Source organism: Lepisosteus platostomus, chromosome 14 (assembly GCF_059453375.1).
Source record: "Lepisosteus platostomus isolate fLepPlt1 chromosome 14, fLepPlt1.hap1, whole genome shotgun sequence".
NCBI classification, from domain to species: Eukaryota; Metazoa; Chordata; class Actinopteri; order Semionotiformes; family Lepisosteidae; genus Lepisosteus; species Lepisosteus platostomus.
Genome location: NC_142624.1, coordinates 35,374,340 through 35,393,556, shown reverse-complemented (window position 1 = coordinate 35,393,556; position 19,217 = coordinate 35,374,340). Strand labels below are relative to the sequence as shown.

Genomic DNA, 19,217 nt, shown 5'->3' with positions numbered 1-19,217 from the left:
TTTAATCTTATTTCTCCTTTAATTCAAAGTACACAATTTATATCTGTTAGCCAGAAAAACTGGTATCCAGAGACCATCGAAACCAATTCTCATTCTAATCCAGCAGTTTGGTGGATAATTCAGCAATGCACAAGCACAGTGCCCACAGTGCCAGTCTGGTGGAGCTACAGTGCAGAGCCCTCAGGTCTGAGGTGTGCTAGCTGTGGCCTGTTTCCTTGATTTCATTGTGCAGAAATCCTACTGTTGAAAGCAAACAATGCTATTTCAAAACACCGTCCTTTGTGGTTTCAAGGCAAGCCCATATATATCTGTAAACATTCCCCGAGAAACAAAACATTCAGTTTGTGCTCCTGTCAAACGTGTTTTTCTGCGGCAGTTAAGAAGCATTCCTCTTGCTAACAATAAGACTCATCTCTTCAGCTGAGGTCTCTGCACACTCTGCACACATCTTCCTGGGACAGGAATGATCTTACCAAACAGAGCAGATTGTTTTCACTCGTTTTCTGCCGAGTCATGCTGACGGAGCTCCAAACAGACTCTGATAAGTGGGGAGCAGTTTGATTCAGTTTGATCTACAGCAGACTCGCTAAACACCTGTCTATTGCAGGATTCAAACCCAGAACCCAAAGACAAATTTCCATTAATTAAGCCATACATACATCCTGTGGATATGTGTTTTGGGATTACAGGCAGGCTTATTCTTTGATTTTAAAATCCCTAATCCATATTCCTCTTTCTGACACAGTCCTTCCTAAAGTAATTCCTCCTCCCTATTTGAAAAGACATCCACTTGTTTTACAATGTTCCGTGTGCTGTACAATGAGTCCTGTCTGTTCTTGTGTAAGTTACTCACCATGCATGCAAGAATATTGGTTTTTAAGAGCTTTGAAATCACAGGGTGCTTCCTTGACAAACCTGGGATCAGGGTCTTAGGATGTCTGTGTGTGAGGGGTGATGGAGGGAGCTACACTGGAATTTAGCCCTGGAGTGTGTGTTCACAGAACGTGAAATAAACTACTTAACAACTTAAAATAAACCCGAACAGGAAACAATTAAGAACATAGGAAATGTCCCTCACCATTCAGCTCATCTAGCTTACTTCCTTGCTGGTAGCTAATTGATCCAAGGCTCTCACCCTGCTGTTTCCTGAAAGAAATCAGCCGGACAGCATGTTCCAGTCACCCACAACTCTTAGTGTAAAGACGGGCCTCCTGCTCTCGGTTTTAGATTTGTTTCCAGGGCTAAAGCCTGTCAGTGGAAGGAATTGCACTGGTTGTCCTTTTCTGGACTGATTCCTGATTATTCCTGATTCCTGGTTATGGCTGTAATGAAGTGCTGTGAGGTGCTCTACCTGCAACATGAATCCATGTGCCGCGCTAGCACGCAGTCTCAGGAGTCTAGCATTTCTAAAACAGAACAAACTTTCTTATGTTCTTGCATAAATATTTCCCCCTAATAGTTTCCTGCACAATGTGTGAGAAAATGTTCTAATTTCGTTTCATTCTTCTGGAACACAATTTTGTATACACAAAAAAATGTTCAGGAAATCATGGAAAAACACCAAAAGATTTTTCAGTTACACAAACTGAACTGTTACATGAAAGACCTTCCAGGTCTAAACCATACTGGAAACATTTTAATCCCTGATGACTATCAAATGACCTTATTTGATACAACGGTGCTTCTATCTTCTCTGAGCCGTTTAAATGTTCAACGCTAAGATACCAGGAGCGGAGAAAAGCACGTGGAGATGAACAGCTGGTCACTCAACAATAAGCTATATTCATTCCAGGCATCCCTGTAGCAGCAGCAGGCAGCGATCAGAGGGGACCAAGGCTTCTTACTTTTATCGAAACACAGTACTCAAGATCGTCTGTGCGCTCGGTGAGAAGTTGGAAAGTGATTTTCCACGTGGCCTTTAGGAAACACTGTGCGCAGTTTTCTGAATATTTGCAATTACACTGACATATGTAGAATGTGTTTAAATTTAACACTGAACTGGGTGTGTGAGAAAACGGTGCCTTTCTGACAGTGCGACACGTTTCATAGCGAAAGCTTGAGTATTAATGCAGAATCACCGAGCCAGAGGGTTTGGGAGGTAGCTGCTTAACAAGCACGGTATCATCCCCTGTGGTTGATCAACTACTTCGCCGCGATCAACCCCATTACGTCGATTCATTGATCTACATTTCCCCCTCACGTTTATGTCGCATTTGTTATCTACGTTTAGAATATTTTATTGTTCCACGTTTCTTCTGCGTTTCCGCGGAAGCGCTTTGCTGCCATCAACGGAAGAAAAAAAAAACAACCCCAACATTTCTGAGTGATCTCGTAAAATACAGAGAAATTTTCGTAATTCGGAGACAGAAGGCTTATCTCAGATCCCGATGATCAGTCGGGGGCTTGAACAACCTCTTGCCCTGTGCAAGGGCAGCACCTACAAACTACCGAGAGCTCAGCAGCAATGGAGGGTCCAGTGTTCGGGCCCGTCTGCAGCCCTGCGGAGTGTGAAATGGACTGACACCCCTGCGGTTCAGTCACGGCTTGTACCTCGGGGAAACGCGGTTGTAAGTATGAGGACACTCACACGTGTCCCTGAACAAGAAGGACTGTGCAGCGGAATCGTCCCACTCGCTGAAGGCTGAAAGTCCGCTGATGATAACGTGGGTGTTGTATGTCCGTTGTGCCATCGCGTGATAATCACGAAAAAGTGCTCTCTCTTAATTACCAGGCAATCTGATATGTCGAACTAAGAGATAATTTTCTCGTGCTAACGAGATAACTCGGGATCTTTCTCTCGTTGGTGACAGCAATGAGCTTCTGTGCGTTGCTTATGTACCGCAGGGAACCAATGTGAACAATATTGCCTCAGTGCAGTACTGTTTCTTTCCGTGTCGCAGTGTCCGCTCGTATCGCACCGTGCAGGCAGGCGGGTCAGTCTGAACGTGCTGCCGGCGTAAACGCTGCATGAAATAGTAATGACTGAATTAGCTGTGTAACAGAGAGCGGTCGTGTAAACAAAACGATGGCAGCACATCCGACAGGACTACAACACCTAATGTGCCTCTGGGGTGCCATGGCAACGCAGTGTTGCTAAGGCGACGTGCGGTGCGGGAGTGTAGCAGTGTTTAGTCTTGGGATCCTGTAACAGTGTCAGGTCCGGACCCACTGGCTGTACTCGGGGCATGGCGACACACACACGCATCTGTGTGCGTTTACCTGTGTTCTACATGGTATATCTCTTTTTTTATTTTAAATCAGTTAATTATAATGGGTATTAGACGTTTTAAGTCTACTGATATTATTAGCCTACCACTCATTATTATTATTATTCAGTAGTAATAAAACTACATCCATTTCTAGAACTGTTGTTGTATTTGCTGTATGCCATCGGCCGTCCGTGCTAACTTCCCCCCAAAAAACATGCAACTTTATTTGGCCAGTGGGGCAGCGAGAGATCAGCCTGCTCACCTCCCTACTCTTCCACAGCACATTACACGTCCAAAGCGCTCGGCGCGCACCCTGGAGAGGTGGTGTGGAAATATCACGGACGTGGATACAGCAGTGTGGAGACCTCCCCTCGGCAAACCTGACCATAATAATAATAATAATAATAATAATAATAATAATAATAATAATAATAATAAACTATTTTATATAGCGCCTTTAAAGGTGGCTTCTCAAAGCGCTTTACAGGATGACAACAACAATAAATAAGAAGAATACACAAGATAAAACACAATTCCAATACACAGAGGAGACATGGAAGGTGCTATTAAGAAGAGCAGAGGGGTGAAGAACAGAACCAGTTCAGCAAAAGCTTTTCTGAAGAAGAGGGTTTTGAGTCTGGATTTGAAGGAGCTTAGAGAAGGTGACTTCTCTGATATCCTTCACCTTCCGCCGAAACCGGTCTTAAAGAGTGCGCAGTTCTGGTCGGAGGGGAGGAAGGGCGGAACTCGGACGCTGCTTTGACACCACGGACAGGACAGGCCGGCAGGTGGTTCTGGACTCGTGTTCTGACCCGCACAGAGTCAACAGATGTTACAACACCGTGCATTCAGTTCTGTGGCGACTCGACAAAAGAATGCAGTAGAATCAGTCCTAACAATAACCCTGACAATAACCCACGGAACAGCCTAAACTTGTTTGAATGAAAAGTACAGATGTCGGGCGTGCGTCCTGCGGGTTTCAGCCCCCCCTTCCAATTTATCCTCTGTATCCGTCATGTACTGTTGTTATCATTTTATGCACCAGTATGCGATTGATGTGACTTTTATGTTGTGTTTTGTGGGTGATTAATGTTTGACGTACTTTTCCACTTTTCATGAGAGGAGCCGAAGCCAAATTTCCACAGTGCTGGGCCATGAAGTATCCACCTGCTAATGAAACAGAGCTGAAACCGCAGAGTGCGGAGGCCGGGAGGAAAGATTTGGAAACTGGGAGGCGGAGGGGGCGGAGACAGGAACCTGCTCTACTATCATCAGGGAGACTTCCTGAATTCGCGGAGTCACTCTACAGAACCTGTGTGCGCAAGAGCTTGTCCAAGGCATCACCTGCGAAGCATGTCCGATAAGAAGGTGATCGTCGTTTTCGGCGCAACAGGTGGGTAACAGCAGTTGTTTTCCCCCCGATCTTAGAAGAGTTCAAGCGACCAGCCAGACCCGTCGGACAACCGCACGGCAAAGATAAAAATATATATTTAGATATAAATATATCTTCTTTAAAAAAATCAAAGGCGACTCAAAGGAAATCGCAAAACCCAACTGTTTCTCGAGTTGGTATGCGCGGTTGTGTGTGCTTCTTTGCTCAGCTGCAGTTTTCTGTGGAGACTCGCAGAGTTCATGTTGGAAGCCCTAAAACGTCCTGTAACCGTATTTGTAAGTTTCGCTCTCTATTTTAAAACAAGCGTACTGCTACCTTAAACGGGCACACGGTACCCACCGCCTGTCCTCCCACTTGTGACTTCGAGTTTTGTGTTGCAATGAAAACAGAGTGCGCGGTGCCCAGGAGTTTGAAAGGGACAGCGCGGGGCGGGACGAGACTAGAGGCTTGTCTGCAGTTCGCTCCCTCTCCTGAAGGTTGTAGGTCTGTCTGTTTATCCGAGCGCCTGAGCGCTCGTCCCCGCGGTGGCAGTCCGGGTGCGTGACAGCGCCGCGCGTGTGCGTGTCTTTCCCCGCAGGCGCGCAGGGGGGCTCGGTGGCGCGGGCTCTGCTCCAGCACCCGGGGTTCGAGGTTCGGGCCGCGACCCGGGATCCCAAGAAGCCGGCTGCGGTGGAGCTGGGCCGCCTGGGAGCCCAGCTGGTGAAGGCCGACGTCGGCTGCCCGGCGGAGGTAGAGGCGGCCCTGCGCGGCTCTTACGGCGCCTTCTTGGTCACCAACTTCTGGGAGCACTTTGACAAGAGCACGGAAGTGAAGCAGGTACGGACAGGCCCGGCCCGGCTCGGTGCACGACGAAGGGCAGAATGGTTTTCCAGCCGTCTCCTTGAGTTTTCTTCACCCCTGGTCTCGCTGGCTATCGAGGAGGTGCGCAGTACTGGTGCCTGCTGGCCGGGCAGTGTAGCCGGCTGGCATGTCTGTCTGCACAGCTCCTTGGGATCAGGCACACGGTCCACTGGTTCACGTTGTGCAGGTGAGGGAGCAGGCACATAGAAGAGCTGACCGGAAGTGGGAATATAATTATATGGCATTTCTATTACATTGCATAAGTGCATGCAGATCAGGGGCATGCGTGAGAAATTGCATCAACAGCTTAATTAAGGCACAATGTCTCCTGTATGCGTGTAACTTTTGATTAATTGATTACCAAGGTTGCACTAAAACCCAGAAGAGGCCCCAAAGAAGCTGAGCCTGACACCCCTAACTTCATGTCTCATTTCTTGCTACATGCAATTCTGCTCTTTACAGAGGGTGGTGGGTCTGACCTTTGTTTCCACTGCAAGCCTGTTCTGTTTAAGCAAGAGCAGGCCCGACAGCAGTGACAGATTCTCCCCTGACAAGCTGAAAAGCCGGGTATGAGCGGTTTTTTTCTCTAGCTGGTAGAGCCAGGCCCCGCCCTCTGTTGTGGCCCCGCCCACCTATCCAAATAAAGAGTGTCCCGCCTGGCTCATTCCCTCCTTCGAGTCTATGGGACCGACATAACGTCCCGTAGCATTTTCCGAATGAAAAAGGGACAATGTTATCCCATAAGGCAACGCACGCAGGCACGGTTAAGTGAGACATGCTAGGCGGGTCGTGCTATTGAAGACGGGCTGGTGTTTGCGCCTGTAGGGTAAGATGGTGGCGGACCTGGCGAAGAAGCTGGGCCTGCAGCATGTGGTGTACAGCGGGCTGGAGAACGTGCACAGGCTGACCGGGGGGAAGCTGACGGTGCTGCACTTCGACGGCAAAGGAGAGGTGAGCACAGGGGGGCGGGGCGGGGTGTGTCTGAAACTCCCCCCTCCAGAACTGTGGAGGTGACATTTTCCTGGAGAGTGTGCTCCAGGGTACTTGATCCTGTTTTAGAATCAGATCCTGTTTCTTGATTTTTTTTTTAATTATGAAAGGCTGGAGGCTTGGAATTTAGCTCTCAGTGTAGCAAACAGCCATGCACAGGTTATAATTACGGTTCCCTTGGTTCAGCTCTCGTTCCTCCGTGAATTTTGTATGCTGACACGTAGTGTAAAATCTTACCCTTGTTAAACTGGGAGATCATGGAGGGTCCTAGTTTCTCTTCAATGCACCAACATCTCAACAGCTAAAATAAACTGTTAAATGAGTTTGTTAATCCATTAATGAGCTCACTGAGGTCATTAGGACTGAAAACCTACAGAGACACTGGCTCTTACTTGAAGACAACAAATATGGTTTCAGTCCTTCCCCCATTTCCTTCTACGTATTTAAGAAGCGTGACCAGACTAAATGATCTTTGCTGGTGCCACTCCCCCAGCCTGCAAGAGTCCCCTCTTGGAGAAACCTTCGCCTCCGTGCTGTCCCTGTACGTGTGCGTCAGTGTTTGTTTTCCCCGCGGGACACTTCCTGTTGTGCCGTGATCAGGTGGAGGAGTACTTCCGGTCCCTTGGCGTCCCGACCACCAGCGTGCGCCTTCCCTTCTACTTCGAGAACTTCACCTCCTTCTTCAAGCCCGCGAAGGCGACCGACTCTGGTGCCTATGTGATAGGTGAGTGTTGAGCTGGCCGGCTGTCGTCTTCATCCCACAACAGTCTAAGGACTGTCCCGGGCGCCCTGACCTCAACTCTCTGTACCCTATTTCAGTTCAGTAGTTGGGCCGATCCGTACGTCGGGCACAATTCGTGTGCTGAGCTTTATTGAGGTAACTCTCCTGGCTGAGGAGAATGAAAGTCTGTCTGTAAGGAGGGAGGTGTCCAAACCCAGCTTTACTGAGGGAGGAGCCAGGCAGCAGCTGCCAGGGGAACAGAGTTTTATATGTGCACACAGGCAGAAGTAAATGTGGCTGCTGGCAGTATGGAGATCGGCATTACAGTAACTCTCAACTCTTAAAATATTTACCCACCTTGACCATCCCGATGCACGTGATTGATGGAGTCTTTCTCTGGCTGCCCCAGCCTGTCCAGAGCTCCTGTGTATTCTCCTGAACTCTCAGCTGACCAGCCCCTCTCTCCTCAGGGATCCCCATGGGTGATGTGCCCATGGATGGGATGTCCGTAGCAGACCTGGGCCCTGTGGTGGTCAGTGTCCTGATGAACAGGGAGGAGTTTGTGGGGAAGGACATTGGTCTGAGCGCGGAGCGACTGACCGTCCAGCAGTACTGTGAGGTCATGACCCGCTGCCTGGGAAAGACCTTTGTTGACGCCAAGGTATGTTTTTTTTAAAATTGTTTTTACTCTGACGAGTTAAAGGGTCCGAGACCTCTTGTACGAGGAGTGTTGTATGAAAGAAGGTTTAAACACAGTAGGCCATGTGGTTCATGCAGCTGATGGCAAAGTGACCACCTCATTCCCTGGTCCTGCTGGCTCTCAGAAGCTAAGCAGGGCTGGGCCTGGTCAGTACTAGACTAGGAGACCTCTGAGGGAAGCCAGGCTGCTGCTGTGAGATGTCGGTGGTGATCAAGTAGGTGGCGCTCCTCCATCTGGACTACCCTTACTAAATCACTTCAACACTGTTGTGACCGGGGACACTTCTGTGGGAAACGATAAACTGAGGTTCTAACTACTTGGTCATTAAAGATCTCAGGGCACAGAATGAAACAGGAGAGGTGATAACTCTGTCCTGGATAATCTGCACTCCCTGCACCTCAGTGTTAAGTAGTGCTATACGGATGCATTAAATGAGTGTTATTAATCTTAAACGACATGTATGAAACAGTAATCAGTCAATTACATTTAGATGGTCCTTTCAATCTCAGAGGATCCCAAACTACTTTACACACAGTAGGAGACCCACTTCACCCCCACTGCAGTGCAGTTCCACCTGGGCGGCGTGTGGCAGTCATATAAGTCATTTTTCTCTCATTTGATGGCTTATGTAACTGTTTTCTGAAGGCTGTAAGTGCTAGCCCTGAATCGGTGGAAACCGCTTGGAGAATAATAATAATAATAATTGCTTACACTTATATAGCGCTTTTCTGGACACTCCACTCAAAGCGCTTTACATGTAATGGGGACTCCCCTCCACCACCACCAGTGTGCAGCATCCACCTGGATGGCGCAGCCATAGTGCGCCAGAACGCTCACCACACACCAGGTATCAGTGGGGAGGAGAGCAGAGTGATGCAGCCAATTCATAGAGGGGGATTATTCGGAGGCTATGATTGATAAAGGCCAATGGGAAATTTTGGCCAGGACACCGGGGTTACACCCCTACTCTTTTCGAGAAACGCCCTGGGATTTTTTTAATGACCACAGAGAGTCAGAACCTCGGTTTTACGTCTCATCCGAAGGACGGCGCCTGTTTACAGTATAGTGTCCCCGTCGCTATACTGGGGCATTAGGACCCACATGAGCCGCAGGGTGAGCGCCCCCTGCTGGCCCCACTAACACCTCTTCCAGCAGCGGCCTTAGTTTTTCCCAGGAGGTCTCCCATACAGGAACTGTCCTGTCGCTGTCACCCGGGGGTGAGCAGGTGGATCTGCTCCCTGCGGTGGTGGCTGGACCGTGCCAGGGGGTCGAGCTCTTGACCTTGAGAGGTTCGGTAGCCCACCGGCCGCCCAGCTGTCATGCTGTGGAAGAGCCGGAGTGAAGCTGTGCTCGCAAGCAGGGTGGAGGGAAAAGTGCTGGGGCCAGTGTTCGGGAGGCTGGTTGGTAATTGTGTGAGGAGAGGAGTCCTACGGCCTGATGAATTTTTGCATGATAGAGCAAACAAACGGAAGTGTTCAGTTCAGTCACAAATAACAGCTGGTTGCATGGGGTTTGGTTAGGTGAGCTCGCACCAGCATCCAACCAACTCCTCCTCATAGTCCATCCTGAACGCACGTAAATAAGTAACAAGGAGCCCTGCGCATAGTTCGGGGATCTTGCGGCCTCCGGGCCGGTCCTGTTATGGAAGCTGGTGGTCCTTCTCTTGCTCCTGTTAGTTACCGAAATGTGGGAAGAGAGGAAATTTCTCCTCTCGGGAAGAGAGGAGCACTCGCTTTGCTGGAAGGATGAGTACGTGCCTGTGAAAGTCCCCCGTCCCCTTGTCCCTTGTCCCTCAGAGGTCCCCGGAGGACTTCGAGAAGCTGGGTTTCCCTGGGGCTCCGGAGTTGGCCAACATGTTCCGGTTCTACCTGATGAAGCCGGATCGCGACCTGGCCCTGACCCGCCGGCTGTACCCCCAGGTCCTGAGCTTCGAGCAGTGGCTCCTCAAGAACAAGGCTGCCTTCCAGGCCCTGTGAGCCCGGTCGCCGCGGAAACGCTGCCTCCCTGCCGCCTCCGCTTTTACAGAAGGCAGGGGGATTAATTCTCCAGACTTCCTGTAGGTGGCGCAGTTGGGTGAAAAGTGTAGTGAGCCCATATCTCTAAAGACACTAAGAGCTGCAACTGTGAGGCCAGGCCTGGCTAATTACATTCGGATGACAATCGTTACTGAGCCAGATCGAACAAGGACCAGTCTGAGTGAAGGAGCAGGGAGCTTGCAAATCTGGTTTGAACTGTCTGAAATAGAACTGTCTGTCCGAGTTGAGTCTGAAATAAATGCTTTCTTTATGTAAAAACTGCATTAAACATGAAAATGAAGTCCGCTTGTCAAGTGCCTTCTTTATACAACGCTACACACAGGATACTTTTCATGTTCCTGTGTGCTAATTTCACTGCTGGGTATTTCACCCTGTCCATTCGCTGCCTTTGGTAATTGAAATTCTGCTGTTCATTGAGATGGGAGCAAGCTTTATAGAGTTGAGGACCGTGATCGTATTGCGGGTATGTAGTGCAGGTGGGGAGCTGCGTCAGCATGCGTAGGCTGCAGAGGAACACGTAATAGGTTTATTCCAGGCTGAAAAAAAGAAGAAAGAGAACACATCGTTTCGCCTGTGGAGCCTTCTTCAGGTGTGAGAAAGACAGCGCAGTGAGCTAAGGTAGCGGGAGAACACAGGCTGGGAGAGAGGAGGAGCGAGGGGCGGGAGCAGGGGACAGAAAGAGGTGTGAAGTCAGGATAGGTGTAGAGAGGTGTGAAATGAAACCTACAATGAATAGAGAGAATTTAGAAGAAAAGTGGTCTGTCGTTAAGAGAAAGGGGAAGGAAGGTGTGATCCTAGCTGCAGGGTAATTTTGGTTTCTGTAGTCTTTCTGATGTATGAGTTGGGAAAACCGTCTTTGAGAACGCGGACGGAGAGGCTAGAGTGGTTGTGTTGTGGGTATTGTACTCTAGACACAGTGATGTTATCAAGACCGAGCAGTGGCTCTGTGGTTAAGGATCTGCGCCTGTGACTGGAAGGTTGCCGGTTCAAATCCCGCGGCCGGCAGAGGAATCCTACTCTGTTGGGCCCCTGAGCAAGGCCCTGCCAGCCATCTGCCTCTAGCTGCTGCTTCAAAATACTGCACAAGGAGCACAGTGGATGTGGAGACTTGGGCTTTGGATCAACAGCACTTCTGTGCCCGTCGATTTGCAGAGACCATGCCTGGTCTTCTTTAGTCTTAACAGTGAAGGGGGAATAGATTGGTAACTGGGTGAATGATGGGGCTGCTGCCATTATGGACAAAACAGCAAATCGGTGCAAACCACACCTTGGTCCCTTTGCGTCGAATTGTCCTCAGATCATCAGGCAACGGATTATTAATAAATAAAGTATATTGGTTATCTTTGGTCAAGAGCAGGATGATGTCTTACCTAACTTGAGAGCCACTGTTCTTCAAATGGAAGTAGATATCATAGATAGGCTGCAAAGGAACAAGTCAATGTTTATTCCATGCTGATAAGAGAAGAAAAGCACAGCATTTTGGCTGTGGAGCCTTCATCAGGTGTGGGAAAGAGAGAAAAGTCAGCAGCTAATAATAATTGTTCTCTCATGCTTTATTAGCTGTCTACTCTCCTCTCTTTCCCACACCTGATGAAGGCTCCACAGCCAAAATGCTGTGTTTTTCTTCTCTTATCAGCATGGAATAAACATTTACTTGTTCCGTAATTACACAATTACGCCCTAGTAGGCAATCAAGTGCTGTTAGCTCACCTTATACTGCTATCCCGACGCTAATAAGTTACAGCAGAAAATAACTCGTACAGGCATTAGGCGCATTTGATAGTGATTTACGTGCGTGATAAAGGTCACAGGAATTCCACGGCAGAATTGGTGGTGGTGGAGGGGAGTCCCCATTACCTGTAAAGCGCTTTGAGTGGAGTGTCCAGAAAAGCGCTATATAAGTGTAAGCTATTATTATTATTATTATTATTATTATTAATGTTCTCGAGCTGCCTGCCTGTCTGTAAACAGCACGGAGCTGTTTCCACACGCGCGGTACCACGGTCTCGCCACTGGAGGGCAGCGCCACGCCGAGTTCCTGCTTGCTGGGCCGACGGTCGCGGATGCGTGCATCTGGTTTCTGTAAAACAGCAACGTCAACGCGACTGGACACCCGCACCACCGTATCCGTACTCTGACGATCAAAATCAGTTTAGTTCTCCCAGGTATCCGTTCTTCACCGTATATCTTAGTGTGCTAAATACCGTAATATAATCAAGCGGTTTGAACAGGTTTTGCAGGCGGCCCTATTGTTTGAATTGCTCAAGTGTTGTATAAAAGAGTGTGCACATTCGGAAATTCTGTGTCGAAAATCATGTTGCTTTTTCCTTTCCCCTGTTAAAAAGCATTTTCTTGCTCTACACGTGAGAAAACGTGGGAATTCAGAGCTGCGAATTTTTCATTTGTAAGACAAAGCTGGCCTTTCTCTTAAACATTATGAGACCTATTTATTGAGAAGCTGGAAATAATGGTTTATAATACCTTTAGGTTTTTAAGAAATGATTACTTATTTGGAAAGCTTATTGTCATTTGGGGGTAAAATGCAGAAATACTAAGTTATTGTACAGGTTTTATTTTTTATTTCCTTCTGTACAGTTTTTTTTTCAGTCAACATCATCATTAGTGTTTAGTGCTTTATTGCAAAGAAGAGTTTTCAGTATCTCATTTGTCTTCACTACATCCAATGACAAAACAGGAGCCAGCAGGAGAAAGACATCTCGTGGAATTGATTTGAAGTGCTAGCACTGGTTTACGTTGATGTGGGCAGACATAAAACCGAAATGCCTTTAATTTAATTGCCTCGCTGCTGGCGCCACTAAACCTCCGCGCGTTAATCCTTCGCCTTAAAGACTGAAACGGGAAGATCAATAGCAAGTCTGTACCTCTGCCCCCACGATGAGGGAGTTGTGGGAATGTGAACGTACCACCAGAGGGCGCTGTTTCCTCGACAAACAGGCTTGCAGATGGCTTCACCGCTTGGGTGCTGTGTGTTTGGTAGGGCAGTCATAGCGTATGATTAGAACACGTTTGTTTGCTTGTAATTCTAATCAGGCACTTGTCTGCTTCTCCCCTTTGGTCCTGGATCTCCTCTGCAGCCACCTGTCTCTTCTCACTGCTTCCCTCCGCTGGTTTTCCTGTCTGCCCCCTCAGTGCGGCCATGTTGTGTCCCTCGCTGTCATTCCAGCAGTCACTGACGCTGAGGAGGTCTGTGTCGGTTCTGGACAGCCCGGATTTTGCTCCTCGATTTCTGCTGTTGTCGGCGTTCCCGCCCCTCTTGCCCTGCTGGAACGGGAAGCTCGCCTGGGATGCGTCAGGAGGCCGGGATCTCATTCCCTACCGCGTCGATTGCTGTGCTCTTGTCACGTGCCAGCTGCTTTCCCAGGAGCCCTAGTGCTCACCGCAGAGCTCAAGCCCTGCAGTGACATCACCGCCCATATTTATGTGGGTTTTGTGGAAGTGTGACACTTTTCTGACATTACCTCATGCCAGTATAATACTCTATGAGATCATATTTCATTTGGACACAAAATCTATTAATGGCCAAGCCAATATGATTGATATCCTGATTTTTCCTTTGTTTCCATGAGGATTCGTCCCGGACTTTGGTCCGAGCCCAGGGGCTGAAGCTGTTCTCACCTGCAGGTGGGGCAGCAGGCTGTGGGAAGTGGGCTGGTTGTGTAAGGGAGGAGATTGAGGGCAGTGTGACAGCAGAAGGCAGATCAGGTCAGCATTAAGCAGCAGGGGAGGTGCAGGTCACTACTGGATTACAAGGGGAGCTGGACCCATGGACACTGCCATCGTCTCCCAGCAGCAGTGTGCCTTCCAGTCTGCTCTCTCCTCTCCGCTGCTACTGGCCCACCCCAGCTTTCTCTCTCTTCCGCTGACTCAGCTCGAACCTGGCGCCCACGCTACCTTTCCTCCTCCTCGTTGGAGGCCTCAAACGAGCCCGCCCTCCTGTGCGTACTGTACTTCCGAGTCCTGTGTGCTGAAGCCAGCGCAGCCAGCAGCCATGTCACCCTGCAACTCACGACTGGCAGCCCACTGCAGCTCAGCAGTGTGAGCCTGGCCAGTACCAGGATGGGAGACTCCTGGGAAAGCTGAGGCTGCTGCTGGAAGAGGTGTGAGTGGGACCATTGGGGGGCGCTCACCCTGCGGTCCGTGTGGGTCCTAATGCCCCAGTATAGTGACGGGGCACTAGACTGTTAAAAGGCGCCGTCCTTCAGATGAGATGTAAAACTGAGGTCCTGACTCTCTGTGGTCATTAAAAATCCCAGGGCGTCTCTCGAAAAGATTAGGGGTGTTACCCTGGCATCCTGGCCAAATTCTCCCCTGGCCTTTCCCAATCATGGCCTCTTAATAATCCCCATCTCTGAACTGGCTTCATCACTGTTCTCCTCCCCACTGAGAGCTGGTGTGTGGGGAGAGTACTGGAGCGTCATCCAGGTGGGGCTGCACACTGGTGGGGGTGGGGGGGAGCCCCATGACCTGTAAAGCGCTCTGAGTGGAGTGTCCAGAAAAGCGCTATAGGAGTGTAAGGATTATAATCATCAGATTGTCTTATTCTCACCCCGTCTGAGAATTCTGCAGCTCTGCCAGGTCGCAGAGCTCTGCTGCAGCAGCAGCCCCAGCGCGTGAGCTGGGCGACTCCTCGGCGGGCAGGCCCGGCAGCCGCCGCCAGGCCTTTGGAGTGGTTTCTGGCAGGACCCAGACGCGGCCGGCCGGAGCTCCACCCCGAGGAGCCTTGGCCTGGCCTTCAGAGGCCCGTGTGCGAGGGGCCGCCAAGGTCTGGCGGCGGCCAGCGGGCAGGCGGGGTCATTCTGGAGCGCCGAAGGTGTCATTTCTTTAATGACGACTTCCCTAAATAAGTTGGGTGACCAAACAGTGAGGGCCGGCCCTGCTCCAGCCCTCTCGCTGCGTGTGGACGTGTGCTGGCGAGGGGGAGTGGCTCCGTCCGCCCCTGTTGCCCCGGAGACGAAGGGGACTGGTGTGACGGATCGGTGCAGGTCAGGAGCCGCTGTGCGCTCGCAGGAGCAGGAGACAAGCCAGCACTAAAACATGCTGAAGCACGGAGCTACAACAAGTTGTTTGGTAAGGGAATCGGACGAGCTGGGTAAGTCCTGGAGCTTTGTGATCCTGTTCCTCTTGCACAAAACTGCAGTGTGGTGTCATTCAGGGGCCTGTGTCACTTGTGTGCCTCAGTGAGTTGAAACTTCTGCACTGTACTTTCTCTCTCCCTTTGTCAGACAGCTTTGGAAGCTGAGTTTTGAACAGGCTTTTACAGGTCATGCAGTCAGCAAACGGACAGCTTTCCACTAAATGACTGTTTGAAAGAGTAGGGTGTTAACCCCAGTTTCCTGTCTTGCACAATTGGGCCTCTCTAAACAACCCCCTTAATTCACCTGGTGCAGGAGTTTCTCATTGTCTCCCCTGTGGGGCGGCTGGTGTGACCCCCAAGTGAGTGTAGCACTTCAGTGGGAGATGAACTGGGTTCCCTGCTATGTGTGAAACCATTGGAGATCCTCTGGTGTGAAAAAGGATGTTTTTTTTTAATTAATCCCCTGACCTGCAGTGGCAGGGGGACTCAGTGGAGTATGAAACAGAAAAGATTCTAAGGCGCTTGCTGTCTTTGGTACGACGCTAGGAAAGCTATGGATGTGTGCTGGAGCACATCAGCGGTGTTAAAATGCAAAATGTTTGACTAAATTTCAAACTTTAAAGGTTTCAGCCTTTGGGCTGCAGCTGGGAAGATGAGCAGAGTACAGCAACAGTTGCCCTTCAGAGCCTGGAAATCTAGTAGGATCACCAAGACCGATTTCCCGTACGCAGGAGTTTTAATAAACTGAAGAATGAGGTGTTGTAACACAATGGGATACCGCAGCCCAGAGATCGTCCCTGTAACCCTAAGACGTCGGGGGACCCGAGCTTCTGCGCAGGAGAGAGGGACAGAGGGCACGGAGGAGCAGAGTCAGCATCTGGGCCTGGCCTGGAGGGGTGAAGACAGATTCCAGAGCACACAGGAAGTGTTCTCGCCGTGGTGTTCCTCTCTCATCATCGATCAACTGCTTCAGGCTGATAAGATCTGCCGCTTCCTGTGTGCGATTCAGCTGTGCGCGCAGTGAAGTCATGACTCTGGGGTCTTCAAAAAATCCCCTAAAGAAGGCTGCGCTCAGAATACTGTCGTCTTGCTTGTGTACAATCATAATTTTCTTCCCCTGTTGGGATTACTCATCTAGAAAGATGTTTGCAGATCTCTTTGGGGATTTGTGTATTTAATATTTTAAAACTGATTGATCTATTTTTGCTCCTCCAAACAGGCTGCAGCATCTTCCTTGTTGGCTGCAGGGATGATGTGTTTGGCGGTGCTTGGTGTCGCCGCTGACACGGTGTGACAGGTGTGTGCTGTGGCGAGTGTGGGTGGGAGAGAGCTGGAACACCAGACACGAACAGGTCTGCTGAAACAGGGCGTCGCTCACGCCAGGAAACAGCGGCTCCAGGAGGACGCTAGCAAGGTCTCGTTGGAAAAAGAGGAGTCTGGTCCTGGACACCAGAGTTGGCACCCCTAGTGTTTCAAACACTGCCCTGAGGTCCTCTATGCAATAAACTTGACTTTTATCTGTTGTTTAAGGGTTTGTGGTAATCATAAAAGAGTTTAGCCCCCCCCCATAAAAACCTGGCATCTTATATTACTCTGTATGTGCACAAAGCAATAGTGCGTTCAGAACTCAGTACCATTACCTCTTGCCTTCCAGTCAGTCAGTGAAGCATATCTTCACTTCCCCACCCGATCTGCTGGGCGGTGGGGATGCTGGTCACCCCAGCTGGGGGCTGCACTTAAAAGACAGATGAAATGGGGTCCTCACTGTGTGCAAAGTGCTTTGAGAGCCTTTGGGATGAAAGCTGCTGTACACATGTTAGGAAACATTACTGTTATGTACCTCTCGGGTTTGCTAGATTCCGGAGAGTTTGTCTTGTCATCAGCTTCAGCTCCTCTGGTTACTGCTACGTCTTTCATGAGGCCCAGTAGTGCCTTCTGCCTGCAAAATGCCAGGTGGCTCAACAGCAGACACGCCCACAGATCAGTTCAGTTTAGTTGGCATATGCTCAATTGCAATGAAATGCTTATTTGCATGTCCATGTATGCTCTAATACGAGGACAAGCACCGTCCAAGGGCTGTAGCGACAGGAGGTGTTGATCAGTGTGTCAGAAAGCGAATCAGGAGGGCAAGAAAGACATAGTGCACTACAAGCTTTAAAAAAAGAGAAGCTTAAACAGGAAGTTAATTAACCACTTGCAGAAATAGAAGGGGAATATTTCAGTGTGCAATACCTTGGTTGACTAATGCAACTCGCTGTTCAGATGGGCACGTTGGCTGTCACTCCCAGTGACATAAGTGAACGATGGTGTGACTTTGACTTCCGAAACATTTCCTCCGCTGACTTGCTTCCATCGGAGCTCTGATCTTCTCTGAGCTGGCCAGTGGGTGGACAGGCCTGTGCGGTTACCTGGGAGTCCGTGGCTCTGTGGTCAAACGGTAAAAGGTTTGCAAAGCAGCAGAGCAGGAGAGTTCAGCACACCTGTCCTCTGGCCCTGACATCTGATCACCACAATCTGATCACGCTGATCTCCGTAAGTGGATCAGGACAGTCAAGGAGATTAGCGCTGAAGCGTCAGCGGTGGAGACGCAGCACTGGTGGGGGAAGGGAGCGAGAGCAGGCCACGTTCGGAGCACTTACGGAGAAGCCGTTCGATTAAGATGGCAATGCAAAAGCAAATAGAAGAAAAAAAACCGTTATGATTTTGTTGTGGCCTAATCTAGCAAGAGCCGATACGTTTGGGTCACATGAGACATAATCGGATGCCTGTGCACGAAGACGCATCCATCGAGAGGTCCATTAAGTCACTGCGAGAAACGTGTGCGTGTGATGGAGTTTCAATCTGCTGTAATGAGAAACGTTAAACAGGATTTGCAAATGAATGCCATGAGCATTGGAATCCGGATTACAGCTGGTGAAAGTTCATCTGAAATGATTCTTCTGCAGTGAACAGGACTCCACTGCCTAGTACCACCTGAATACAAGCTAGTGATCAAAGTCCAATCCTACAGAATATATCCTAGGATTTAAGAGAGTCTTTAATGATATAATATTATTTATTATTAATAAAGTGCTGTTCACAGGAAGCCTGGATCTGATTTAATAAAATCCCTCAAACTGAGTATTCAGGTGTGGATAGAACGTGCCTCTTCCTTGTGGAATAGCAAGAGATGCCTTGTCTGCCAGTTTATCTTTTTATAATTCAGAACATTTGATTTTAAAATTGGTATACCATAGAACCTTTTACACTAGCATTATAAGCAGTGCCTGCTGGATTCAAAGGGCTGCAATTAAAGATTATTTCTAGAGCGAATCTAGATATTGCTATTCATTTTCAAAACAAAAATCAAATAGTAAATATAACATCGATATATAATAATTAAACACAAGAGTTATTGCTAAGAAATTACACTGCAGGCTTCAGGATGTTTTAAAAGTAATTAACAGTGCTCAGTCATTTCTGATATGAAATCAATTTCAGCTCTTAATTTAACAATCAGGTTACATAGTGCCTTGTAGACAGGATGTTTCTCTTTTTTCCATTAGTAATATTTCTTTGAGCTCAGGTTCCTGTCAGACTGTGTAACAGCTTCCTGTTTGCGTACATGTAGAGACCTTTGGTACAAACCAAGACCTTGAAGCTTTCTACAGACTGGATAAATATACAGAGAAGCATTAGAAAAAGTATTAGAACAATGTTGGTTGCGTTTTTAAAACCTTTTGCTCTGTAATCTGATATAGCGGTATATTGCCAATAACCCTGTCTGTCAATAACAACAGATGCACTTTTGAAATGAATCATGTTCCCTCCCTCGTTCCTCTGGTGCTTGGCTATTGCTGCAAGTGGAACCTCAGAAGGACTAAATCCATCAATACAGACTCTTAAAGGATCAATAGACTGGGCTGCAGGCATCGTTTACTTGAAATCAAAACCCCACATCTAGCCAGGCTTTTAGTCAGCAAATTCTTCAATGGATATCAAACAATCCGCTCTCTTGAGGGCCCTGAAAATGTGTTACAAACTCCCGTGCAGCTGCAGGGATGGATGAGCACAATTCAGTTCACCTCCAATACCGTGATCACAGACCTCAGATCCCAAGCACACAACTATCAGATGGTATACAAGTGCTCTAGGAAACTCTTCTTCAGGCAGCGGTGAGGCCATGTGCCAGGTTATGATGAACACAGAGGCCTCTCAGGAGATGTAAAGGAAACAAAACAAGCACAGCCCGAG

At 48.8% G+C, this 19,217-nt stretch overlaps 1 protein-coding gene across 1 annotated transcript; it reads left to right on the top strand.

The window, feature by feature from the left end:
• Window positions 1-4,442: 4,442 nt before the first annotated feature.
• On the top strand, window positions 4,443-10,169 carry LOC148649382 (nmrA-like family domain-containing protein 1). The gene is made up of 6 exons (XM_088605977.1): window positions 4,443-4,602; window positions 5,180-5,418; window positions 6,268-6,393; window positions 7,033-7,156; window positions 7,624-7,814; window positions 9,650-10,169. Exons 1-6 carry the CDS (start codon window positions 4,563-4,565, stop codon window positions 9,827-9,829), a joined length of 900 nt encoding a protein of 299 aa, XP_088462103.1. The 5' UTR covers window positions 4,443-4,562; the 3' UTR covers window positions 9,830-10,169.
• The last annotated feature ends 9,048 nt before the right edge of the window (window positions 10,170-19,217 follow it).